We start from the raw sequence: 26,176 nt of genomic DNA on the forward strand, positions 1-26,176 counted from the left end.
TTCCCGCCACTGCTGGAGCTGCAAGTCTCTCTTCTAGGGAGCTGGCCATGGTTGTTCTTTGTTCTTTGTGCTTTGCTGTAAATGGGCTCATTCTATCTCTCCTCCACATATCTTTTACAATTCCCCTTCTCCCAACTACCCATCGCGAGCTCTTCATTAAGACCTAGCGTCATTGGTTCTTCATTTTCTTCTATTTCCAGATAATTAGAAATGGTAGCTCCGTAATACTAAACTTTGTCAGAGAACCGCTTGCACATCGGATTCTATGGCCTTATTGTTGAGATTGAAAGCAAAGCCGGCGCATGGACTCGCCATCTTCCATTTGAACAAGCGAGTGAATCGCTTGCATTTAGGCCCACCATTCTGAGTCCGGATTCTACGTCGGTTGACTGGCGCTTTCAAGTAGCCTGCTCAAGCTAGTCCAATCACATTATAGAGATAGAGCCACTCCCGGTAGAGAACTACGTGACGGTACAGTCGGCGAAGACATGTCTTGCATGATCCTAATGAAAAGATTTACCATGGATTTTGTATCTGCAGTTCCGTCGAATGACAGCGCCATCGGTACCCAAAGTGGGCGAATCGGCCCGGGGCCGGTCTGGTAGAAGCTTGACTATGTCGTTCACCAATTCTTCTTCAGCTGCCGAGTCTGCCAAATAGTCCTCTTCGTTGCTGTCTTGCCCATAGATTAACGGGAACGATTCAGCCTGATCTTTCTGAACCTCGACTTCAGCCTGGGTTTTCTCCGGTTTCCCATCCCCTTTGTGTTCTTTGTCACCATCGCCAAGAACGCTGTACCGCTGCCTTTCCGGACCCGTAGCGGTGGCTGTGAACTCCTCTGGACAGTCGTCTCGATCCGAGTCCGAGTCTGACAAAAGGAGAATGTTATGGTCTCTAAAGTCATAGGGTTGCAAGGTCCGTGGCCTAAGCGTGCGAGCCTTCCGACGCTGGTCGCTCAGATAGTTAGCGAACGCACCAGGCGCAACATCTGAAAGTGGTCTTCCGTTGTCTTTCTTGCTGTCGGCCGAGAAAAAGACAAATTCTCTTAGTTCTCCGATCTTGGGTCCCCAGAGGCGTTTTTCTCCACTGATTTTGGATGAAAGCTTTTGAAGGCTTGCGCGCCACCGGTCCTTTGTGGCCATCTTATATGATGCATACAGAGTCACGCCGCAGTGCGATAGGTAGCAATGGAACATCTCTCAACATCTACGAATTCATGGTTCACTGTATTTATATAAGCACGAAGCAAATAACTGCTTGTTGGTAGCTGTATGTATGCCGTAATCGCAGTCTACGTAGCCAGTAAAGGTTGATCTGACTCGCCTGACCTTCGACCGTGAGGTAGGCTGCTCTTGCCATCACTAGTCGTCCCACATCTGTTTGCCATTTGCCTTTCTCTTTCAGCCTCTAAGGAAGTCATCATACTTTCTTTTCTTGCTGGTGCGCTTGCTTTCTACCTGCTGCGTCTCATTCAGTCTGTTCCATAGAGTGAGAATAAGCTGGTGTTTGGACCTTGCCTCGGTTCTTGCGGCAGTACGCAGCTTTTGCAAGTTCTCATTAGTCGATCTCAATTGACTGGTGGTCTCTATCAGGGCGTCCTTGGTCAGACACAGCTCTTGTTCTATCAACTCTTTGCTGAAGATCGTATCTTGAAGCTGCTCGCACCGATCGATCAACAAATTATGCATTCTCTCGTGTTCGTCCTCGTCTTTCAGCTGCCAGCAAGGCGGCCTATCCGAGAACCCTTCCCTCGAGATCAAGCTATTCATTTCGTTGGTTATGAAAAAGTAGCATTACCTGATATCATGCGCATTCTGTATACATATGCGATTTTTTAAAGCAGGTATCAGCTTCCATGACTGCCTTCCAATTTAGATGCGTTCAATCGTGAGCCACTTTTAGAATAGCCATGAATGCATTTGCCAGAAGGCTTGAAACCGAATATGGATATCATAAGCAGTATCTTAATTCTCAGATACAACACTATCTTATGGCCAGAAAGAAAGTTCCAGTTTCTTTTAGAGCCCTCCTGCGCATCTGAGCAGCATTCATTCTTGTATCAGTGTACTCTGGCGAACAGACGTAAGGAAAGGCCGGTCCTTGTGCCCTTGTCTTCTGCTTCAAAATGGACTCGGCACTCCAACGTTACGCGCTGTGTGTCGGAGGCCTGCTTCTTCTACTCTTGACTTCGCGATTCATCTACAAATACAGAGGCCATCTACGCCCTCTGCAGACAGCCTTTCGACTTCACTTTCTGTATCGTGATATCGGGAGCCTCCCCATACCGATCGCTGTGTGGAGCCTCTGCTTCGTGGCTGCTAACATATCCATACTCTTCAAAGCTCCTGCCCTCCGATCAGTCCGGGCTGGGTATTTGGTCATATTCAACATCCAGCCGTTGCTTTTTGCAGTTCATTCGGATTTTCTTATTGACCTGCTTGGTGCTAGCCGTCAATCATACTTTTTCTTCCATCGGGTCGCAGCATGGACAACCGCCATCTTGACAGCATTTCACAGCATAGGAATGATACTCAACGGTCAATCATTTTCCTTCAACAATTGCAGCAACATTTTGGTCTTCTCAGTAAGAGATCACTTCCCGTAGCAAGCCCGCCGAACATCGAACATGATCAACTGACCGAACAAGGCTGCCTGTGCCGTCCAGCTTCTGATACCTACGTCCTTTAGCTTCTTCAAAAATCGGTTTTACGAAGTGTTCATCGTACTACATTACTGCTTAGCGGCCAGTGCTGCTGTAGGTATTGCTTGGCACCTGCGGTCGGTCTTTGACTTCTCGAACCCCGGATGTTTGGAAGTGTATTGCGTTAGCTTTGTTACCGTTTTCTTGATCCTCTGCGTGTATCGTACTTGCTGTCTCATATGCCGCAACCTGAAAGGAGGCAAGCTAGCAAGCGTATCCGTCAGCCTTGAGCCATCACATCTGGTGGCAATCAAAGTGACCATACATTTGCCCCGCCCTTTGCGTATTGCCGCCGGCCAGTACGTCAATTTGACCATTCCCTCGCTCGACGCGTCATCCTCTATCCAAAGCCACCCGTTTGTGGTGACTTCGTGGTCAAAAGATAGGCAAAAAAGCCTAGACCTTTTTGTCGAGCGCCGGCGCGGGTTTACCAGGAAACTCCATCTGGCAGATAGTCAGGAAGGACGACACGCCATCATCAGTGGGCCATTTGGGAGACGTGTTTCACTGCTGGAGTTCGATTTTGTGCTGCTGCTGGCGAGTGGCTACGGCATTGCTGCTCAAGCAGCTTACCTCAGAGAGCTGGTTTCCAGAGGAAACAGACAAAAGGCACATCTTGTCTGGCTTATCTCGAAGCGAGGTGAGTTCGACCAGGATAGAGCAGCGTTTCACTTATGAGTGCTAATCGTTCCTAGACATTATCAACCCGGCCGGCCAATGGCTTCTCAACCCGGTCCTTGATCAGGACACCAAGAAGGCAAGGTCTATCCTCATCCTTGTGCGGACCCAGCTAACCGGACCTCAGATGATATTGATCTCCATTTTCGACAACGTAGGGTCCTTGGAAGGCACCCCTTCTGCCGCTGACTCGACTGTGGCGAAGACGTTTGGCGGTCGAGCAAGACTGTACAAAGGAAAACCGGACCTCAAAGCTATCATTAGAAAAGGCATGCAAGATTGTCTCTGCGAAGAAAGAAGTCGAAACGGACGCCTGCTGTTACTCAGTGAGTTACTTCTCCTGCAACATGCATGAGCAAAACTAACTGGACCAAGTCTCTGCCCCCCTAGAAGCCAGACTCCACGTGAAGCGGGCTCTACGGAGCTACTTGCAAGAGCTAAAAGCCGGGTCGGACTCCAGGACAAGCTACGGAAGCCTCAATCATTCTGTAGATGTCTCCATAGAAGAGCTGGATTTCCAGCCCGAATAGTATTGTTTGATTCTCTCCTTCTTAGCCTCAAGAAAATACAGCTGCGTCAACCATGCTCTCGAGTCCGAGTGGCTTCCACTCCAGCGGCAAAACATCGTATACGTGTTTCTTGCAGCGGGGACAGGGCCCGCCGTCTCTTTCTTTGGTGTCGATCTGGCACGCCTGAAACCATTTTAGGCTGCAGACATCATGGTACACATGACCTGAGCTTGAACGTTGTCAGCCCTACTCGTCCGGAAGAAGATATCATAACTAGCCGCATTTCAAGACCATCATGTCCTCGCTGTCTTCCAGGCCAAAGCATTTGGTCCAGAACACCTGAAATATGCTCTGATCGCCTAGCTCTTTGTGGCTGTCGCAGCCTCGGTTTGCACAAGTCGGACAAATTGGCTGCGATCACGCCTTAGCTGTTACGAATAATGTTGGTGGGTGAGGGGGAACACAACTTACACACCCGCAGCCGCTTAATGCGAAGCAGTTGTCGCTGGAGCTGGAAATTTGCGTGCATTTGGAGCATCGAAAGCCCGTATCCTCTGTCGTCAGGTCGACTAACATCCGCTGATCTTGCAACTGCGTCGGCCTATGCTTCTCTTGCCGCCAGTGATAGCGAGAAGGCGAGGGTGGCGCGCTGTCGAAAGGCTGGCTCGTTGAGTCATTGTCTTGCTGCAATACTGTAGCCCAAGCCGAAGAATCGCTCGGCAGCTGGACTGTCCGCAACTCTCGCTGCAGGCTGTTGATGCGATTAACAAGATCTTGTTTCTCACGCTCGTACAGTTAGGAGCAATACGATCTTCCTTTCGTCAGCATACATCGATTTTCTACATCTGCCCCATACAGTGTAGGTTACCGTTGCGTTGATTACTGTGTACTCATTCGTCCTGGTGAAACGACTTCCAATTGCCATTCGGTTATACGCTAGAGTCAAGTATTCTCATGTCCCACTCGTACCGTCACGGGAGATATTCGGTTGAACATTCAAGTGGGAGAATCACAGCTACTTCGAGATACTTTCGCAGACGGGCATTAGAGCCAAGAATGGCTGTTTGTAGCTACTTGTGCAGCCAAACCTGGATCTTCCTCCATCTTGCCAAGTAGTTTCAGCATAGTTAGGTACTGAAAGCGGAAGATAGATCTGCTCCAAATTGTAGAATCTTCGTCGATAGATGCCAATAGACTAGCTTCCGTGCTATGCTTACCCCGGGCCGTGACAGGCCTGATGAACTTAACCTTTCCACTCATTTATATTTATCTCCCGAGGCTACTCTTTGTCACGATCATGGTAAGCTTGTAGCACTATTTAGTATTATAGCTGCAATCTTCGGCTAAGAAGCTAAGTGGGGCACTTGCAGCTACTTCGAGGTACTACTTTTCATGGCTCATTAGAGCCAAAAGTGTATGTTTGTAGCTTATTTTGCTGTCAAACCCGGATCTCCCTCCACCTTGGGTAGACTCAAGTGGCATCAGGCCGTTCCTATACTTTGAAGATTAATGTCTGTACTGAAAGCGGCAGATAGATTTGCTCGGAACTTCTTGGCGTGAATAGTCCTCACAGCTAGTTTGAGCCTTGTTGCTTGGCAATCTGGGGTGTATGAAGTAGCTTTTTGTAGCCAATTTTGGATATGGTCTACGATGTGGGCGGCGTGGTTGTTCTAGTTGGTTTGTGCTTTTGGATTTCGGCAGTCGCTCTAGAGCTGATTACTGGCGGTTTTATGCTACTTTCTATATGGAAATTGGACATAAGGTTGTCATGAGAAGCGGGAGCCTGAATATATATTGCGTCAATTCTTAAAGTATGCTCGATAAAAATTCCTCCTTTTCGCTGTCAGAATCCGGTCAACTCTCTGCGTAGTTCGATGGACTATACGAACATGTCGATCAACGAAGTAAAGGAGATCAGTTCTGATGACTCAGATAGCACCGGGAGTCTCGTTGACTTCGTTGTTCCAGATGAACTTTGTTCCGATAATGAGATGTCGGAAATGTCCCCAAGCCATCTTTACGATAGCTGTGACTGTCAGTGCAAGAAAGACGTGAAGAACTTTGAACTTATCCTATTAGAGATAAGAGAAGGCATAGAGAAAGCTGAGAATTTGCTCAAACATGTTTTGGCAGAATTGAAATTGGAAAAGGGTACGGTTGCAAACTTCAGCGGGTGTCAAACCTCGAACATAAGTTCTTCATCACTCTCAATCGACTGAAACAGAAATATGAAATAGCTGGTTTAGAGACTTGGATGCAATGGGTATTTAGTTTCCGCTGATCTCTGCACAAACTATATTTTCTCATGGCTTCCCACATTCCTCGCGGCTAGCCTTTTATGTCGAAACACCCTTACCATTGTGCCACGAACTGTCCAAGTCGAATAGATTGAGGCGGGGCGTGATTGGCCGGGTGGGCCTTGTGCACGGACGAAACACGATCGAACTGATTGAGGATCTGACCATGTATTGTTGTAGGCGGTGCTATCTAGGCTAAAGAGCGTGTCAGCGCTTTTATCGTGCGCCTAACGCTGACTAAGCTTTGATGGTCATGTGATACCAAGCTTCTACTGATTATTTAATGCAACAGATAGCACCGCCTACAACAATACATGGCTCTCCCACCCAATCAATGTGCCTGCACGTGTTCGTTGGTGTGCGTCAATAAGCGCTCGGTTGCGCAAGATGGCCAGCTGGCCCATGATCTGCTGTCATATGATCCGGACCTTCCTTCATCCTTTGACGTACACTCAAGTAGCCTTAGGCCGTCTCCACATTTAAAGATTGAATGTATGTACTGCAAGCGGAATATAGGTTTGCTCAAAACTGTGCGTCTGGATGTAGGGAGTAACTCTATAATGGAGTCACTTTCTAACGTTAGATAATCAATGCCGGGACGCCGCGCTCCAGTCCTGGTCGTTAGGGTTGCTTGCTTGAGGTGTGTAAAATTGACAGAACTCACTTCGACAGATGAAGCAAAAACAGCAAGCATGCATCAAATAGGCTCTAAACACGACAGGACACCCTGCTATTAAATTGACGGAGAGTGAACTTTGCTTTGCAGTCTGGGGCTCAGGTTAGAGAAGAGTGACAATCTCAGAGCAATGATTAGCCGTTGAGTACATGCTCAGATAGCTGTCCTGGTCCTGTCCTTGTCTTTTCCACGGCCACTGGCACTGCCGTCCCTACAGCATCTGATATTGATTTTGCAGGGATGAGCTCATAGTTCCTTGGCGGGATTACCCTACTTGGATCCCTTTTGTAAAGCCACTAATACGTCACTTTCTAATCTGCGTAGCCAGATTTGGCCGTTAAAATGTCAAACCTAACAAAAGATAAATCGTATTTTCTGACTGAGGACGTAAATAGTTGCTTTGACCAGTAGGGACACGTAAACATGAATGTTCCCCTCAAAATTCATAGAAGTCTTCTTTGCAAACAGGTCGCGTGAAGGCTACACACCATATTTCTTGTCGCAAGTTAATTAGCAGCGACAACGATTCTATCTGTAGCCCTACGCGGGACATCTTCCCCTGCCCATACAAGTCTGGCACGCAAGGGCCACAAATCCAACAATTTCTCTACGAAGCTCTCGCTCGATCAAATGTCATCTGATGACAATTCCAGCATAAAAGAATCCCCCAAAAAGCCACAGAAACACTTGCGAATCGTCATAGCACTAAGGCGCAGGCTTGCCCCTCCTGTTCACATTATTCAAGAAATCGGCGCCAACAATAGACCTGCGTTTGAAGACACTAGCGACCCGGGTACCTTTGAAATGACCAAGGCTGCTTCAAAGAAGTTGCAGAGAGTTTTAGCGTCGTATGGTCAGGACCCAGCCAGGGCCAGCGTTACGGCGGCCGAGGCGACGTCATAGATGCCCGATAAAGTGACATTGGAAGCCAATTTGGACTACTGAGTTTGATCATCATTCATCGGTACAGTGTCGAAGCTGGTGAACAAGAAGAATGGGCGAAACAGCAAAACGGTCACACCCCCGGCTGCGGCCATAGAGTCAGTATGCAGTTGTGACGCACTTATCAACTGTCCGGCGCTTGATGGAGAAAAAGAATGGGTAGCAACAGAGCTCTGTTCTTTACCCTTATTACCAAATGCTCTCACCTCCCTGAACAGCCTGCCAGCTGTCACAGCATGAATAAACTTGCGCTACGGGATTGAACCGTTAGATCTTGGGCTACAATAGCTTACTGGGCTACCGGAGTTACAACTTGGGGAAAATATTTCCAAAGGCCAAATTCGGCCAAGCCAAGGAAGAGATAGAAGTGGTGATTCCGAATGAGGGAGGGGTGTGCAGGTCAGGCTCTCGGCCTCAATACCTTTGGCCCCCCGTAATTTCGGCCTTGAAAAGAATGCAAAGGTATTTTTTTTTCTTGTTGACTTTCCCTTGTTTCATCAGCGAAGCAACACATCGTGGGGTTCCTTGGTCTCATTTGCAGGCATTTTGCAAATAGATAGCACTCCGCGTGTGCGTTGTATTTACCTGCCCATTTATCTCACTTTTTTAACATTGGATTTATTTATTTTTTAAGCCTTAAACCCCTTTGTCGCCGGCAAATTGGCTCAAGCACCTTCACTCCCAAGTTCAACCTTTTGTGGGTCTCATTGAACTTGTTCCTCTACGCGGAGGAATTCGTGGTTGAGACGAATAAGGAGTGCGATTCGCGTGACTAACAACAGAACGCGGCCTCACATGTAGCATGTTAAGAGACCCTGCGCATTAGAATCTTGCCACCGTTATTCATGGCGGATTGGAAACAGTCATCAATCGACAACCCCGACCCGCTCTACTCGTCGTATGGATGCCAGTCGCTCATCAGAATGCGCATAGCTACTGCGACATCTTGGACATGGCTCTCATCGCCATATCCTTCTATCCCCTCCAAGCTGGTCTGATCAACATCGTCAGATACGAGAAATATCTTGAAACGTCCATCTATTCGAGACCTCTTTGAAGGTCTACCATTTTTACGGCTGTGTCTGGCCAAAGATACGCGACGCAATTCCTGATGTAACTGATCTTGTTGTACTTGAAAATCTCCAAAAGTGACCCTATAGCCGCACATGCGAACAAAAAAGCTTGTGATCGCACTCTCATGCTCTCCTAGGCTTGGAAATCCGGACCTATGGGATGTTTCCTTCAGACTTTGTGTGACAAAAGGCTGCAACGTGTTTTGGATTTCAATTCCCTCTTGGACGAGATCCACAACTGCTTTCAAGGCAGGCTGGAGAGAGTCTCCTTCATATGTGTGGCTGAGCTGCTGCTGTGTCCTGAAAAGTGTTTCTTTAGCAATCACCATATGAAGATCGCCACTCGCAAGCTGGTCAGTTTGGGAAGAATGGAAGCCAAGCCCCGAGCAACCAACGCAAACTGACAGGATCTTCGCTGGGCCTCTTGCTCTTGGCAAGGAGTGCCGTCTGTGGCCCAACAGGCGACGCCAGGCTTTTTCTCATTGCACAGAGCCAGAGTTATCTTTGTGCAATGTCAAACTGTTCCTCCACTGTCGACACCGGCAGATTGTGGAAGTTTGTATCGGAGCTCTGAATCACACAGTCCGAATTTTCGTCACACCTTGGAAAATATCACGAAGGGACTGTCGCACAGTCAAACCGCGTTCAACTTTCACAAAGCTGCTTTATGTATCTCGCACTTCCTTCCAAGTAGTTCATATCATTGAAGAATGTACCCAATGAAGGAATCTGTCTTTTGAACTCGCATACCGCATCAAAAAACAGTTGAAGCTGTTCACAGCTGGCTCCAGGCAACAGCTTCCCGCTCTCCAAGAGTGACTCAAGCTGGCGCCATTCGTGCTTGGACAGGCCAGGGCATTTACCTTCTAGTTCTGTGACGGTATAGCTGTCGATACTTCCGAGCAGCTGCGTGTGTCCTCGGACGAAACCCGTGAAAATACTTGGTATTTGAGTAAGGTAGTGTGCAGATTCCTGCGCGGTCGGGGTCAGCTTGACTGTTAATTGACATACTGCTTGATTGGCAGCACCCACCTCAACGCAGTTCATGGCTTCTATTTTGTGCATGTTACTACAGTATGTAAACGGTGACCGGTGTACAGTAGGGGCCGTCCTTACGCGAGCAACCGAAGTCAATGTGGATGGGGTGCCAAAACAAGGATGTGCGTCGCTTAATCGCTTGGCATCCCTCCACCATGGGGCGATAGTGCCAAATAGATCAACTATCCCTACTCTCAAAGCTTGGCATATGCAGGCCCCGGCTTATTCTCCCAGGTTCCCATGGTCGAGTGTGGATGGCCAAGCCAACGCTGGGTCTGGCTGTAGAAATCCATTAGCAAGCTCCGCAAGCATCGACTAACAGACACTACTGTACTTGTGGGTTTGGCTTTGCGGACCCCCTCAGAGAGGGGGTCACTAAAATCTGGATCAACACTAAAATTGGATCAAACATTTACATACAAAATCGTCAACTTTAACCACGTTTAACACAAAATTTTGGTAAAGGAACAATACGTTTATTAATATAAAATTTCCTTACTATTTGGGTCATGAAATACTGCCAGGGATATTGAGGCAGCACAGCATTTTTGGAAACTTGTTATGCATATCACATCCGAGTAGCTTGGACGTTGCAGCTCAATTTATTAAACCCGGTGTGGTCACATCCCTTTTGTTCGGCAGGATTACAAACCTGGGCAGCGCATCCCTGTAGTTGATAAGAAACCGCTATGCTTTCGTGGGGTAGTATGTGGGTCGGGGCTTCGTCGTCCGAACAGCTAGCCCATCGCACTTTGGGCTGTCCCACCCCTACTCGCTATTTCCTAGAGCCTGGTCAGTACGGTGCTAACGTCAGGGAAACCCGGTCCTACTGATCGCAGACTCGCAGGTTTATATAACAAAAGTTCCTACATTCTTTCTCTCCACAAAGCACGCGAGTGTCACGAAATGTCTGCTGTTCGACTCGGCCTTGGAAAGAGCTCCTGTCACGTGGTCGCATGAATCTGTTGAAAACTTTGCTGCGTGTTCCTAGATCGCATGGTTACACATTTTGAAAAGGGCTTTGTGCTTTTGTTAAAAGATTGAGAACCTCGAAGACGGTTACGAAGGGTACTTCTAGGTATACCCCATTTTCGGGAGGCTTTTGCAATTGATTCGCCATTGCCAACATCGTCAATGGCAGAAGACTGTTGGGTTTCAATATGTTGTTTTATTGGGGATTCGAAAATGTAAGTATGAAAATATAAATGTAAAAGTGAAGAGTTCGTCGAGATATTTACAATAGAAGTTTGAGGATAAAAGTAAAAGTGTTGTTATTTCTGGGTGGCCATCAGGGGGCACGCAACGTTATAAAGGAAAAGGTCCAGTCTGAACTTGTGAATCAAATCAGTTCAATTTCCACGCCCAGCTCGTCAGCAGCTGGCAGGGAAGAAAGGTCTTATTGGCCTTCGATTTCGAGCAGGGAGGATTCAAGCAGGTACGACGAAGAGTCGGGGTGAAGTTGATGCTGGCCGTTAGGGGTGCGTTTTCTGACGGGCCCGTTCCTATTGGCCTTCACGCGTATGGGGCCTTTAATGGTTGACTTGAGGTAGGATTCCGGTACTCAACTGAGATATCTTTTGTGGATCTGGCGGAGAGTGTGCTTTGGGGTTCTACTCAAGAATGAGTATTAGTCTAGGCTGCTTACTTGGAATTCAGGAGCCTGGTGGCTGGAAGAGGGACCAGTCGCAGCGCCGCGTCTTTCATTTATTAGTGGACGCTTTTACGGGTTTGTGAAGGAACACTTGGGAGAGTTGACTGGTGTTTTCGTGGAGCGATGCAAGCGAGATTATCAATGCCAGATGTCTGCTCCCTCGATCCGCCCAATTTTAGATCAACTCCGTTGGACTGCGGAGCTGCAGCATTGACTGCAGAGCCTTGCTGGCTAGGCTGCGTTCCCTCCTTCTGCCTTGCGAATGGTCGAGTGCCTAGTAGACAAATCGCGGATCGAATGAGATGAACAGAATAGTTTTTTGTGGTTGGCCCCCCTGTCGAATAGCACACGGAGCTATTCCCATACCCCCGTAAAGTGATATCTGTTTGTCAAAGTGCCAAGAATATCGTGGTGGTCTCGGGAGTTTTGGTAGTCGTTCCTCTAGTGTGCAGGCGGCCAAAATTGTATATCCACTGACTTGTATAGTTGGTTGATTTGTTGCTTTGGATGGAATGGGTTCTCGGCTGCAGATGCGGCCAGGGGTGCCTGTTCCGAGAGCGAGCGAAGACGTCTGGGGCTGACCCTCAGTCTTATCTGAGTTTTGTAGTCTTCAGACAGAGGTAGGTAGACCAGGTCCAAGCATGCCTGGCAGCTCTAGTGGTAGCACCGCAGGAGTGACTTGTTCAGTGACAAGAGTGGTAAGGTGGCAGGGTTGTCGCCTGGGTGCACCAGGTGTGCCGATCGACTTGCAGGCGCCTTAGTGTTATTCTCATCCTCGTCGTCATGCTCATGCTCATCTTCACTATCAGGGCTGTGCGTATTGATTGAGGAAGCAAGGCCGGTGCTGGAGGAGGCCGAGCTGCCGGAATTGTTCGCCGAAATGCTTCCTATGGAGCCGCCTAATTCGCTGGGTCCATCGTCAGAACAGGAAAGTTCGGTTGTATAATAGGTTCGGCTGACGCTCCTTCCACAGCCGGGGACAATATTAACGTGAGCATGGGTGACTGACTCATAGAGCCCCATTCCAGTATAAATGAGGACCCCAGGACTTAGATGGCCAAAGAGCACTGCCCGCCCATTCTGCTCTCAGTTGCACCTCTAAAATCACCACAACTTTGAACAATCTCTTGAAAATCTCTTGCCTTTTACCTCTCCTCACCATAAATTTTTAGCGCTATCAAACGGCAGGATAATAGCAACTGGATCACAGTATAATGTCTTCCGGATCATCGACAAAAGAGAATAGTCCTTCCCGATACGAACGATACTTACAGGATACAATCGGGGCAACTGGTCAAAATTGCGACAAGGAACACCGGATGAAGCAGTGGCTGTAGTCTTAATGTCCTAAAATTTCACCCGAGGACCTGATTAAAAGTTTAACCGAGGCTAAAAATAAGATGGACAATGGCATGCGCGTAGCCGCTGATCCTAATTCAAGTGCAAATAGCACATCCAAAAGCTCAAAAGTCGTTAGCCTGGACTCGGAAGCTGGAATACTCAATCTCACGCCGGCAACCAGTTTTCATGTATCCAATCCAGGAACGGTCTCGGCGGAGACTTTGGCGGATAGTTACTAAATCTATCCCTGATCATACCACTGGCTAGGAAGACTCGATCGCGGAAATTTAAAATAGGCAGCAACAACAATATTAGGAGCGGGAAACTGAAGGCACTAATCAACTACAAACAAACCTGTACACTCTAGACAGTACCTCCGCAAATCTGTCCAAGTACATATGTCCCAGGAAAGGGAACGAGACCAGTACTCGTCACTAAGCAATTCCTGCAAAAGCAAGCTATGGTTAGCAGACAAGAATTTCGAGTAAAATAACTCAAATATTGGGCTTAAGTCATTGGTTACGGGAATGGACGTCTGGGGGATTATGCGCGCCTTTGAGGTTGTTTTGCGGTTGGCCGACTTGGAAAGGGTGAAAATATCGCCACGTCATTTGTGCATAGGGACGGGGATTTCTTGCCTCGAATGCTTCGTGGACAAGGATTAGACGGAGGGGCAGAAGACATGCAATACGCGCTTCAATGAGAGACATACTTCGACGTGTTGAAATTCGACACAGTGAGGCACCGGCTGACCGAGTAAGATTATCTTACCGGAACTTATCCCATTGGCTGAAGCTGGCTGCTAAGGTGCGGTTGGGCGTAGAGTTTGGTGCCAGAACGGATTGCTGTGTTTACAACCGCTGTAATTCATGGCACTGTGGTCATAGCACTTTGAAATTTCTGGGTGAGATTCAGGATATGCTGGCCTTAGGCTGGTGTCCTCGTCTGAACGGGAGAGAAACACAAGAAGGAAACGACGTAGGCTGAGATGTTGGTGGAACCTTCAGGTCTAGATAAAGATGTGAATGGGGTTACGACACACCAGAAGCTGCTTGTGGTGTTGCCTCATAGTTTTTCTACTGTTCTTGATCTTTAAGCTGTGAATCAACAAGGATAGAATTTAACTACAGCTTATTGTGTGCTTTGCACCCGTCATCATGTGACCTATTTTGATCCTGCTTTAGTGCGAATTTTATCCTTACCCATTTCTCTTACAGATCATCACAAAAAGCAGTGCGCATTTAATTAAGCTATTGTCGTAAAAGCTGCGCGCTGGAGGTAACCATTTCGCAAAAGCAAGCAGCATCGCAAGCCGAGCAGGAGTGACCAAATCCTAAACATGCTACTACAGCCTTAGTATCCCTGTCACTTGGCTTTTTCCTGATCCACTCCGGATTTTCCCCCTGTCGCCCTAGCAATTCCCAGAATTCGAATCTAGCAATCGCCCCACCTGCAGCGGACTGAATGGTTGGCTTTTAGTTTTCTTGCTCTCGCACTGACAATGTGGGCTCCTCTGGGAGGACATCCTCGTACGTGGCCTTGGTGACGGGAGGACGTATTTCAACGTCCGACACGTACTGAGCAGCCGGTCGAAATTTCTTTGTGTCGGCATCATACGTGACCCAACGTCCCTCTTTGACCCCGTCTTCTGACGTTCCAATCTGGGCGATTTGGCAAGCGAGCCATAGACACCTCTCACGACGCTGATCTCTCATCGATGGGGTCTCAAACGTCCTCTTATCTTCTTGCATGTTTTCATTGACGCTGAAATGGTCGACCGGGAAGGCCATCTCCGCCCACACAAGCCCTCGCATTGCCCCCTGTTCCAATTATGACTCACATTGCCCCCCGGCACAAACAATAGTTGCCCTTTGCGCCCTGTCACGTAGTAAACTTGTAATTATGCCTCGCGAATCGGCATGCCTGCTTCCTGCCAATACTACCTAACCTTCTTTGCCACCAGTTTGCCTCGTTCGCCTTATGGTACTGGCTGTGTGCCTGTTCAGGGTGGTTCGCAAGGCAAAGATGCGATATGGAAGGCGCAAGGTCCCCACAAAGTGTCTCGATAGTGTCAAGGCGGGACACGCATTGACTGCTAAATCGCTTTTCATTTGTGCGCCAGTAAGCGTAGAAACTCTTAAGTTTATTCGTGATGCATTGTGTTATGTCTCTTTACATACCTGGCATAACCAGAACAATTATATCAATTCACAAACTTCCCAAAACTGGGTAAGGGGGAAGCTTAAAGCGGCTCATGCTCGTTGAGTGACATTGAACTGGCAAACAAACCAGATGAATGAGTTGAAGTCTCTGTACGGTACGTGTTCGGTTTTTCCGAAAATAACAGCTGCATAAATTTGAGCCGCAACTTCTTGGTTCGCCCGTGCTGCAAAAAAGAAGGCAACCAACTAGCCCCAATTGCAAGGCCACCTCCAGCAAGCCTAGGGTAAGGATATGCGGCATATCTACATATAAAACCCAGCTTTCATGCTCTCCTATTGGCATCTCTTGTTACCATAACGTAGACCTTCAACCGCTTTGACTCGTGTTTACGCTTTTCCCCCGGAGCATTTGGGCGAGGAAACATGACGAACACGGGTGCGAACATTGGTCAGAGGCGCAAAGATGAACGGTAAGCACGACCGAATAAGCAATCGAGTGCCTCATCCATGTTTACAAACCGTAATCCAGCTTCTACATTGCATAGGTACACTGCGACTAAACCCCTTCTTTACAGGCGCCCCCGCCCGGTGGTTACATCCTCGGGAGACGTGACCCCTCGGAACGCCGACGGCGACGAGGTCAACAAGCTGGTAAAGCAGCCAGAGACGCGTCTTATAGGTCAGGAGCAGCTAGTGGCTGAGGTAAAAGGCATATATGCTGGGTAAGTCTTGGCCAGGCGTGGACCAGAGCACGAGACGCGGACGGTTCCGACCCGCCTGCCGAAAGGCTGGCGTGTGATAAAAGCCTGTTGCCTGCACTCGAGTTGGTCATCTGGAGGGGAAGCTGCCAGATCCGTGTCGTACTAATTTACTACAAATCTAGTCTCGTTATGGTCGAAAACAAGTGCATAGAGGTCGACAATGCACAGAACTCGCTCAACAACGATTCGGCTTCCCCCCAGCTAAACACCAACCAGTGGCAAGCTTTGATTGCCTTGCACCGCACGTTGCTACACGAGCACCTCGATTTTTTCCTCGCCTCTCAGCATCCTTCGGCAAGCCCAGCGCTGCGTCGTCTGGCTGCCAAATACGCAATGCCGGCGCGCATGTGGCGACACGGCATTCATAGTTTGTAAGACTGCCTGAAATTCTTTTTTTGACGCTTCTGCGAAGCGGGCGAGACTAACCATTTGTTCCACTTGAAGTTTGGAGCTTTTAAGGCATCGTTTGCCACATTCACTGGAGTACATGCTCACATTCATCTACTCTTCGTATTCAATGGTGGCGCTCTTGTATGAAACGGTGCCAGCGTTTGAATATACATGGATAGAATGTTTGGGAGACCTTTCACGATATAGGTGAAATGCGGCCCCCCCCTTTTTTTTGTTCTGTTCCTTTTGAGAAAACACGCTCCTGACTGGTACTGCGTTAAACGTCTAGAATGGCCATCGAAGATGACGATGTTCGCGACAGGGAGGTCTGGACCGCCGTTTCTCGCCAGTGGTATTCACGAGGTAGCGACAAGGCGCCCACCACCGGACGCCTGTACCACCACCTAGCAATTTTAGCGAGACCTAACGTTGTAGCACAGCTTTTTTACTACGCCAAGAGTTTGTGTGTGCCCATCCCCTTCAACAGCGCCAGGGACTCAATTCTCACCCTTTTCGAACCCATCATGGCTGGCACGCACGGTAAGCTGCACGCCGTCGATCGTGCGTTGGTCAGATGTCACGGGACTTTCTTCACCGGCAAGGGCGCCGAAGATCTCGAAGAGGCGCGCGATGAGTTTCTTTCCAAGCTCGACCTGGCTGTGGCCAAGGGCGCACGCCGCTGGCTTGAGGCTGGATATCAAATCGCCGTGACGAATCTTTGTTCACTTTTCGGCTATGGCTTGCCCGCCAACGTTCTCATGAGGGCACTTGATGCTTCGACAAGAGAAGCTCCTATGCCGAAAATCGTAGTCGCAGACGAGGCGACTTCGGCCGAGACGCAAGCAGCTTCTTCAGAGACGCAGAAATCGTCCAAAACTGAGGACGAAAACGGACCAGCTGCCACCACGGAAGCCAAAGAGGACGTGATCGACCCCTTGAAACATTTTAAACAAGTTCTCCAGTTTGTGGAAAGCACAGATACGATTGTCCTTTCACGGCTGGGGGATCTGAACATACTTTCTTACACCATCGTCAAGCTGACGTTTCTGCTTGCGATGGCTCGCTTGAAGGGCCCAGGTGGTGGCGAGCCGATAACACCAGCAATGTCGCACCTCGAGGCATCTTTTCCTTGGCATCTACTCTGTTTGTGCTTGAACTCTTTTGCCGCGGGCTTTGAAACCCCCGAGAAATACGAAACGACCGAGTTTCCGCGTACGGCCGAGGGGAGGCCGCTCCCCGAGGACTGGGCGATGCGCGGGCTTGTGTGGACAGATCCGGCAGAGGTGGTTTTCCCGCGCGAGTATTTCGCCGTCAATGAAAGCATGGAGGAAGACGAGAGGACTTTTGAAACGCCATCGATGGGAGAGCAACGTCGTGAAAGGTGTCTGTGGCTTGCGTACCAGATCTCCCAGATTGGGGCGTCAGGAGACGCCGACAAAAAGGGCAAGGAGGGACGTTGGATCACGTACGATCCCGACACAAAGAAGTTTAGTCCGGCCGCGAAGTACGTGTCAGACGTTGAAATGCGGGCAAAGTTTCTGGACGATGCGGACGTCGTCCCAGACACGAGCTCGTAAGCGTCAGTTTGGGGCCAGAAAGTACACTTGGAGCAGTTTCAGTACAAGAGCAAAAGAGCGACAAGCGGACCATTATTGAGTCTTCCGAAAATACTTAAAATAGCAGCAGTTAGGATTCGAGCTTATAAATAGTACTTGGGGGCTGTGCGGTTGTGGGCCCCCTCAAAGAGGGGGTTGCAAAATTCTGATTCACGACTAAATCGCGGGCCACCCCGCGCCAGTTTTTTAGCTAGAAAATCGTTAGCAAAATCACTATCTTGATGTGAAATACCGAATAAGAACGCAACAATTGCACTTAGTCCCTTAATATAGGTATCATGACGTACCCCGAATCTCCAGCTATCTTGGCTGCCCGCATGTATATTCAATATACCAAATCGTATGAGGAGAGAGGGGCTACCGCCCGGGAGGGTAGATCTGAACCGAAGTCGTTAAGATCGTTCTGTATTCGGAATGGTTTCCGGATTCGAGTACCCAGCGGCATGTACGGAGTCTCCGGTCATCTGGAATACCGGGTCTATCCGTGGAACGCGTTGGGCGGCCTTCAACGTTGACTGAGGCTGAAGATCAAGCGCTTGTTGCATATATCGTACAGCTTGATGAATTTGGCGCTCATCCTGACTCCAAACATGTAATATCTGCGGCCAACTTGATGCGTCAGTACCGGGTACCGCCTTGTGGTCTTTGGTACGCTCGATGGCTCAAAAAACACCCAGAATTACGACTTACTAGGCAACAACCCGTGGAGATCCATCGCCTGAGCTGGGAACAACAGATCGAGCTCGTTGAGGCCTGGTATACCCGCACTGCGGCTCGTGCGGTTGAGCTTGGGATCACGGCTTCAGCCGCCTGGAACGCTGACGAGTGCGTTACTAGAATCGGTGTGCGAGATGGCCGGATACCGGTATTGATTGTGAAGAAGAAGAAGCGCCAAAAGCCACGCACCGAATATCCGGCTAACCGTGAGAGTTGTACGTTGATCGGTGCCGGGAACGCTGTTGGGCAGTCGTGACCGCTTTCTGTATCTTTTGGAAGTGGCCAACGAGCGATTGGCTTGATCTGGATCTGCCTGAGGGTATCGTTTTCACGCGGTCAGATACAGGGTTTTCCAACGGGGATATTCAACTCACCTGGATACAGCATTTTAACCGGTATTCTTGGCCACAAGTTGCTGCCGTGCAGTCGATCGGATCTCCTACGTTGAAAGAGTGGTTCGGCCATGACTTTGACGTCAGATTCGACTTCGTGAACCGCACTGCGGCTAATATCAATCCAGATTCACAACGGGCCAAAACACGTATCTGGAGGTGGCTTTTTCTCGACGGTTTTACCGGCCACTTTGGCATGGAGATACTTGACTATTGCCTCAGATTTGATATCGAGATCGTTATTTTACCGCCTCATTCAACGCATTATATGCAGCCCATGGACGTATCCGTGTTCGCTCACCTGAAAAGCGAGTTGCAGGCGGTTCTGCATGAGCATATAAACACCGGTATTCCACAGGTCAGCCGTTCAGATTTCGTTGCTGCGATACGAGTAAGTTATTTTTGAATCTGTACGTTAATTTAGCGGTAAATTGATAAATCTTTACTCAACGCAGCGGTGTTGGGAGGCGGCTTTCACAACCGGCCATATAATTACCGGCTTCCAAGATACAGGCTTAATTCCAGTTAACGGCACCAAAGTGCTCGCCAAACTGCGTGGTCAAGCCCCTGCAACGAATACTCCGCGATATCCAGACTCTCTTCCTACCGTTGACCGATTTTCACGGGCTAAATATGCTGCAGGCCGTTTGGCGGCTAAGGCGCATCACTTTGGTTCAGATACCGTTGATGCTCTCTCGTATCTTCAAGCCGTCGCCAACGAGGCGATTATCTTACGGCAACGTGTCGCCCAAGAACAAAAGAATAAGGAAAAACGCCTGCAACAAGCTTCACGTTACAAGGTCAGAATGACGTTGAAGTCGAAAGATAACCAGTTGCAAACCGCCAATACGTTGGAAGATATGCGGACCGCCTACGATGCCAAACAAGCCTTTAACGAGGAACTAGCCCTGTACCAACAAGAAAAATTCGTTCGAGATACGTGGTATAGAGAGAGGGCTCAAGCGATCAACGTTGGCGAGATACTACCGGCATGCCCAACGGGGTTAAGATACGACAGAAGAGATATCTGGAAGAGCTTGGTTTTACCGCAGAGAACGTTCCAGCGGTCAGGGAACGCCCTGGAAAGAAGAAGAAGACCGATTCACAAGCTTCACAGCCATGGTACGTCGATAAAGGGCCAATTTCTGCTGGAAATACAGGTACCCAGATCAATATTACCGTGGATACAGACTCCAACTGTTCCATCAGCATATGCGTGTCACGATCTTCACAATCAGCCTCACCTACCGCCCCCAACAGGCCTTCCAAACCGTTCCCACAATATATACCGTTGGCTACACCATCTGCCACTCAGAATCGATATACAATACCGCTTGAAGAGCGTTCCTCGCCGCCAATACCGGGGAGTAGAAGAGATGCGTCGGAAGTACCCGGATCCCCTTGTGACCGGTTAAAGGGTGGTTGCTGGTGGGGCTAGCTGTTATCTGCATGGCACAGCTTCATAACAAGGCGCCAGGGTTCGTTGGTTGTTTGTTCGCTTAAGCGCGTGTACGCGATTGGCACTGCGTGCATTTCTTCTTTCTTTACCCTTAGCTTTATGGTGCTTGGGTGTTCCCAGGTGTAATTGCTGATGTGATTGCCAAGATGAGGGGTGAGGCGACCCATTCCTGCCAGGTTAGCCAGTTGCTGTATCGACTGGGAGATTAGCCAGAATCAAAGTTGGAAGTCACTGCCTTTACCCGCCATCGCCAGGGCCATTGTCATTGTGATAGCGTGATGGTGGAGCCGATTGGGCCATGCCACCGTTGTGCAGCAAACCAACTTCCCAAATTCGAGTTTGTGATCTCGCCTACCATTCCATAAGCGCCGTGATATATTTAGGCATAGTTAGGAATGGATGTGGGTATCCCTGAGGCTTGCAATCTATTTCTTATAAGTAGGTAAGGATCAACTCCCTTCACTGACGCTCGATTCTCTCAGCGTATGCTTGTATCTGTGGGTCCATCCAAAGATAACTCTGGTTCAGGTCTGAGATCTCCAGACCCTAACCCTGACCCCTGACCAACGACCCACCAGGGTGATACCTTTATCTACGTCGCGTCAAGCTCAGAACTTTGTTTGTTTCCTTTCTTCTCCTCAGAGTAGAATCTTCGTCGATAGGTGACAATAGACTAGCCTCTATGCTATACTTACCCTGGCCGTGACACAAATTATCTATCTTCCAAACTCGAAGCGACGATGAGCGGTCTTCCATCGCAGCAGAAAGAACAATAAATACAAGGGGGACACTCCAGTAGATTTACAACCCCTGAGCCGTTTAGCAAGCAAGATATCTTACAAGCCAAATTGAAGGAGTACGAAGCCATGGGACAGTAACGAAGAGGACTTTTTGGCAAACTCGGCAGTTGAAGAAGAATTGGTGAACGACATAGTCAAGCCTCTACCAGACCGGCCCCGGGCCGATTCGCCCCCGCATAGAATCCGATGTGCAAGCGATTCTCTGACAAAGTTTAGTATTACGGAGCTACCATTTCTAATTATCTGAAAATGTTAAAAAATGAAGAACCAATGACGCTAGGTCTCAATGAACAGCTCGCGATGGGTAGTTGGGAGAAGCAGAATTGTAAAAGATATGTGCACAAGAGATAGAATGAGCCCATTTACAGCAAGGCACAAAGAACAAACATGGCCAGCTCCCTGGAAGAGAGAGTTGCAGCTCCAGCAGTGGCGGGAAGACGAGCGGTAAGGCTTTGCCCTGCTGTTGGCTTTGGAATGACTGCGCCGGTGGTAGTGCTAACGTAGGTCAAATTCATAGCGATGGGAAGGGAGCTTACGCCGGTGGCAGTCGGGGTGTTCATGACGCCCAACGCAGTAGAGTTTGTGGATGTGGATCTGAATGCACTGTCTGTAGAGTTGTTGGCAGGTTGCCTGGAGGGCAAGGGGGATGTCGTCTGGAGCAATGAATGTTATTGGTGAGCAAGGCTGAGACCAGGCGGTGTGCTGACTACGGGGCACATGCTTACCGCAAAATGCGCGCTGCGATGCTTGAAGACGCAAGAAGCGTCGTCGGCGCGTATTTTGGCGGTGATGGCAGGCTCACATGGACAAGAAATACGGGTAATGTCGCAGCCAGCAGCGACAACATGGCTCACGCATGACTTTGAAATCTGTGGGGCACCACCGATTATTTGAGCGTGAGCGCTTCCGGTAATGGCAAAAATTACCGTGAAACCCTTCATTTTCCGGCCATTCAGCAAAACGAAGAAAAAGAGAGGCACTAATGTTGATCGAGGGGCATTGGCAGGACCTAACACTTTAACCGCTTGCAAACAGTCAGTAATTTATCAAATTTGATTTGAAAAACCGTATGTTCCTACCAGTTACCGCTGGTTTTGGTGTGCCACGTGTAAAAGCTACTGGGCAGGTCTGCCCGGGTGGAAACCAGAACATGTTTGCAATTTTACGGGTAATGTACCAAAACACAACCATAATATTGTAACGATATTTAAAACACGAAAAATCTATTTTGCAATTTTGTACATTGCTAATTTTCAAACCTAATTTTTATAAATGGTTGTGTTTCGATTTTCAACGAAAAGGTTTAACATCCGATTTGGAGGCAAATTATAAACCCAAAACGCTGCTTTAAAAATCAGTTTGTATTTGTTATAAAAAAAGCTGCACAATTCCGTTTTCGACATAAAATGAATTATTTCCTTTAAACCGTTCCTTTTCTTAATATGGAAGGTTTTAAAAAATTTCCACGGCTCAATCCGGAAATACCTGTTAATATTACCCCTCAAAATACCGCCCTTCAAAACATTACCCTTCAAAATAATGGTTAAACTATTAATATTACCAAGGAAAAACATGGAGGTAAAAGGAAAGCCGATACAGAGAAGGGAAATTCCCGTAAAAAATTGAGGGTTTGTAAAATACAACGACTGGAACCGAGCAATTTGCCTGCCAATTTAGAAATTCCATCGATAGCGACGAACAATTTTCCAAAGGACGCTCCCATAATTGGAACTTTTGTAGGCCAGGCAACCAACCCTTTTAACCACCAAAATCCTACCAAATCAACGTATAAGCAGGAGCCGTATTATATTAGTAAAGCACAATTCAAAAAGGCTATCAAAAATGTCGAATTTATTAAAGAGGCAAATGCAGCAAGGGGTTGGGATACAGGGAATCGTTTAAAGGGACGCTCAATATACTGCCTTTTGAAACATTATGGCCTTCCAATAGAAGTGGTCACTCCCGAAAGTCCTGTCTTTTCTGAAAAGGAGGGTGAGGAGGAGGAGGAGGAGGACGACGACGACGACGACGAGGAAGAAGACGACAGCATTTTCCAGCTTGACACGTTTGACATCCCTACGCCTGAGACATTCCCTGACTTGAACGGGATCATCACTGCAGATTGGTCTATTGAACATCCAAAAAGCGGCATCATGGACTGGATTGAGGCTGTCCACCGGCGTTCTCGCGGCCTTGACCTGGGCTCTCTGGGCCCCAGTATTCTTCCGGATGTTTTCCGAGAGCAATCGGCGAAGTGGGAGACAATCGCGAAGCAATACCTTAGCAAGATCATCCTTCTTGTTCATCGCTTCATCCTGACGGCACTGGAGGTCGTTTGTGCAGACAGTCAGGTACTCCAGAACGTCTCATCCGCCATTCTGAGCGACCTGTGCACGACGTACGAGAGCAGTATGAACCAGGCAACTTTTTTGGTCAACGTTGAGCGGCAGCTGAAGCCGTATACCCTGAATCATTACTTCAACCACAGCCAACAGAGGAGTTATGGCGTGCGGATCCAGGAAACGCTGCGACCTAAGGCCCGATGCGAAACGACTTTTTAGGGCAGTATCACTGTCGTTAATCTGAGTGATGTTTCAGGCGCAGTTACGAACAAAAGCAACACAGCGCATGCCACGGAGACCATCCACGATACCCTGGAGGCCTACTATAAGGTAGCTTACAAGAGATTCGTTGATAATGTCTCCAGCCAGGCGGTTGACTACCAGCTTCTTTCTGGTCCTAAGAGCCCCCTTCAGCTATTTTCGGAGCAATGGGTCCTCTGCTTAAAACCGGACAAGCTGATTCTTCTGGCAGGGGAGTCTCGTCGGACGAGGGAGCGTAGGGAGAGACTGGAGAAGGAGGTACAGGACTTGGAGATTGCGATAGAGATTCTGCGTTGAAATTATTCAAACCCTCGCCTTTTGATTCTTGCGCGCGAACGCCGACGCCCCCAGCCTTGACATCGGTCAATTTTTGGGCCGACGCCGCGCCCGGCCCGGCCAGACTGGGCACACTTCCTCCGTCTCCTCCTGGGGTACTTGTGGCTTGTTTCGCGCCGAGTCGCTCGTACGGTTTCATGAGGGTTTCGTGGGTTGCGCAGTTTTGGTGTAGCCATTTCCCACAGTTTTCTTTCGAGCATCCAATGATGGTGTCATGTCAAGATTTCCCGATTTCGCACAACTGTATACAGTTTTGACAGTCTGGTGTGAGGAAAGTTTCCGGTTATATGACTGTCCCTATAGCCCTGGTTATAAGTAGCGAAACCAGATGGGCTTACAGACTTGGCGACCTACGGATAGTTCATTAGTCAAGACATTGAGGCCTTGCCGCCAATACAGTGCGGTCCGGGTGTCGTCATTGTCGTTTTCGATCATCTGGTTAACCTGCGCTGGGCCGGTAACGCTTAGCACATTAATCACATCCACTACGACTCTTTCGTTAGTTTGACCTGATCCGCCTCGAGTTACAAGCACGGGTTGTAGGAAAGGCCATACTGTGATTAGACGCGATCAGTTTGCTCCGGCCGTGGTACGGCTGCCGACCCCTTGGATACTTTTTCCCATCCATGCTTTGTCCGGGAAGTTCGTCAGGCCAGTACATCCAATAAATACGTGCGTATACGTGGTGCTCGTCGGCCGCTCGGATCTCGAGAATCCGCGCAACCCAATCCTTCTCCATGCCGGAAATTGGGGACACGGTAGGCTGTTTGCTCTTCGAATCCTTATGGCGCTGGACGGAGGATTCGTTGGCGACAAATACAGAATCTTTGTCGTGATATTCCGGCCGGGAGATGCCGGAGCTCGCAAATCCCGGATCCGCACCCGGCATCCCGGAAACTCGTTATCGATAGGAGGGGGCCGGGGCCGGATCCCTGACTTACGAGTCGTACGGGGTGATACCTACCGTGTATATATAGACAGGCTCGTCCCCGTTGATCGCACAACTCCTAGAAGTAGAAGACAGACAGAACCGACAGCTTAGTACAACCGAATACTACGCTGTTTCCCATAGGACCTATGGAGTGCCACGAACAGCTTTGGTGTTTCTAAATCCCAAAACAAAGCATCAGCTCAAACCAATACCGTTTCGATAAGCAAACGCATTGTCAGTCAACTGGATGCGATTAAGTTTGTCTGGGAAAGAGAGGCTTTATTTTCTATATAGCAAAGCGACGAAAACGACAGAATTTAGCGCGCGGTACAATATAAAAATGTCGCCATTCGACAACGTGTTTACATATCCCAGTGCATCAGGTTGCCGTATGCCGAGAGCATAAATGCGCAGTTACGGCCAAGTCGGTAACTAACCATCTCAACACCCAGCATCGACACGTTACCGTGAAAAGGCGGAAACAGATTATACAGCAAGCGGGCAGGCTGGAAGCATTGGGAGAGTCGGCTGCCGATATAGCAATAATAGCTATTCCGGATTTGTATATGGCGACGGACGGCAAAAAATGTACGCGATGCGGGTATATATGGAGGACAAAACAAGATATCAAACGGCATTCCCGGGACGAGCACGGTTGGACGAATATGCGAAAGCGCGGCGGGAAACCCGTTTTACGCGGCCGGAGGGATAGGGGAGGCGTGGGTGGACGGGGTGCATTGCCAGCGGTTCGGGCAAATTGAACCCTGCCCGGAAATACACACAGATTTGCCAGAATCAATAAACAGTTGAATCGCTTTGCCTTTTTCGTCTATTTGCAGCTCCGACATGCAATCCGGGAGGTGAAGCTTGGCTGGCTTGGTCGGCTCGCTGAGTCGCAACAAGCGGCGCGACGCTGTCCGGAACTCTGCCCGTCGATAGGAAGACAGTGAGGAATCAGGAGAGGATGAGGATGCGCAGAGAGACGGTTGTTCTCAGGATCGTCCAAGTGGTCGAAACAGACATGACAATGATCGGAACTATGGGCGCGAGGAAGGCGGTAGGTAGAGACAAGCCACACTCTCATCCGGGCTCTATGCCGATCC

At 48.9% G+C, this 26,176-nt stretch overlaps 6 protein-coding genes across 6 annotated transcripts; 3 read left to right on the plus strand and 3 right to left on the minus strand.

Moving 5' to 3' along the window:
• Nucleotides 1-7,392: 7,392 nt before the first annotated feature.
• Nucleotides 7,393-7,764, plus strand: PpBr36_10982 (uncharacterized protein; the record flags this gene model as incomplete). Its single annotated transcript, XM_029898088.1, has 1 exon — nucleotides 7,393-7,764. A coding segment is annotated over one exon (372 nt), but the record flags the coding sequence as incomplete, so codon positions are not given.
• A 928-nt stretch (nucleotides 7,765-8,692) lies between these two features.
• PpBr36_10983 (uncharacterized protein) lies at nucleotides 8,693-9,359 on the minus strand (the record flags this gene model as incomplete). Its single annotated transcript, XM_029898089.1, has 2 exons — nucleotides 8,693-9,226; nucleotides 9,282-9,359. The coding sequence occupies 2 exons, from the start codon at nucleotides 9,357-9,359 to the stop codon at nucleotides 8,693-8,695; spliced, it is 612 nt and encodes a 203-aa protein (XP_029743648.1).
• A 4,981-nt stretch (nucleotides 9,360-14,340) lies between these two features.
• On the minus strand, nucleotides 14,341-14,720 carry PpBr36_10984 (uncharacterized protein; the record flags this gene model as incomplete). Its single annotated transcript, XM_029898090.1, has 2 exons — nucleotides 14,341-14,356; nucleotides 14,407-14,720. The coding sequence occupies 2 exons, from the start codon at nucleotides 14,718-14,720 to the stop codon at nucleotides 14,341-14,343; spliced, it is 330 nt and encodes a 109-aa protein (XP_029743645.1).
• Nucleotides 14,721-15,491: 771 nt separating this feature from the next.
• Nucleotides 15,492-17,845, plus strand: PpBr36_10985 (uncharacterized protein; the record flags this gene model as incomplete). The annotated part of the gene is made up of 5 exons (XM_029898091.1): nucleotides 15,492-15,538; nucleotides 15,644-15,790; nucleotides 15,952-16,200; nucleotides 16,274-16,360; nucleotides 16,509-17,845. 5 exons carry the CDS (start codon nucleotides 15,492-15,494, stop codon nucleotides 17,794-17,796), a joined length of 1,818 nt encoding a protein of 605 aa, XP_029743646.1. The 3' UTR covers nucleotides 17,797-17,845.
• Nucleotides 17,846-23,356: 5,511 nt separating this feature from the next.
• On the plus strand, nucleotides 23,357-24,103 carry PpBr36_10986 (uncharacterized protein; the record flags this gene model as incomplete). The annotated part of the gene is made up of 2 exons (XM_029898092.1): nucleotides 23,357-23,612; nucleotides 23,829-24,103. 2 exons carry the CDS (start codon nucleotides 23,357-23,359, stop codon nucleotides 24,101-24,103), a joined length of 531 nt encoding a protein of 176 aa, XP_029743643.1.
• A 524-nt stretch (nucleotides 24,104-24,627) lies between these two features.
• Nucleotides 24,628-25,031, minus strand: PpBr36_10987 (uncharacterized protein; the record flags this gene model as incomplete). Its single annotated transcript, XM_029898093.1, has 2 exons — nucleotides 24,628-24,635; nucleotides 24,698-25,031. The coding sequence occupies 2 exons, from the start codon at nucleotides 25,029-25,031 to the stop codon at nucleotides 24,628-24,630; spliced, it is 342 nt and encodes a 113-aa protein (XP_029743644.1).
• Between the last annotated feature and the right edge of the window lie 1,145 nt (nucleotides 25,032-26,176).

This window comes from Pyricularia pennisetigena (assembly GCF_004337985.1).
Source record: "Pyricularia pennisetigena strain Br36 chromosome Unknown Pyricularia_pennisetigena_Br36_Scf_12, whole genome shotgun sequence".
Taxonomy (NCBI): Eukaryota; Fungi; Ascomycota; class Sordariomycetes; order Magnaporthales; family Pyriculariaceae; genus Pyricularia; species Pyricularia pennisetigena.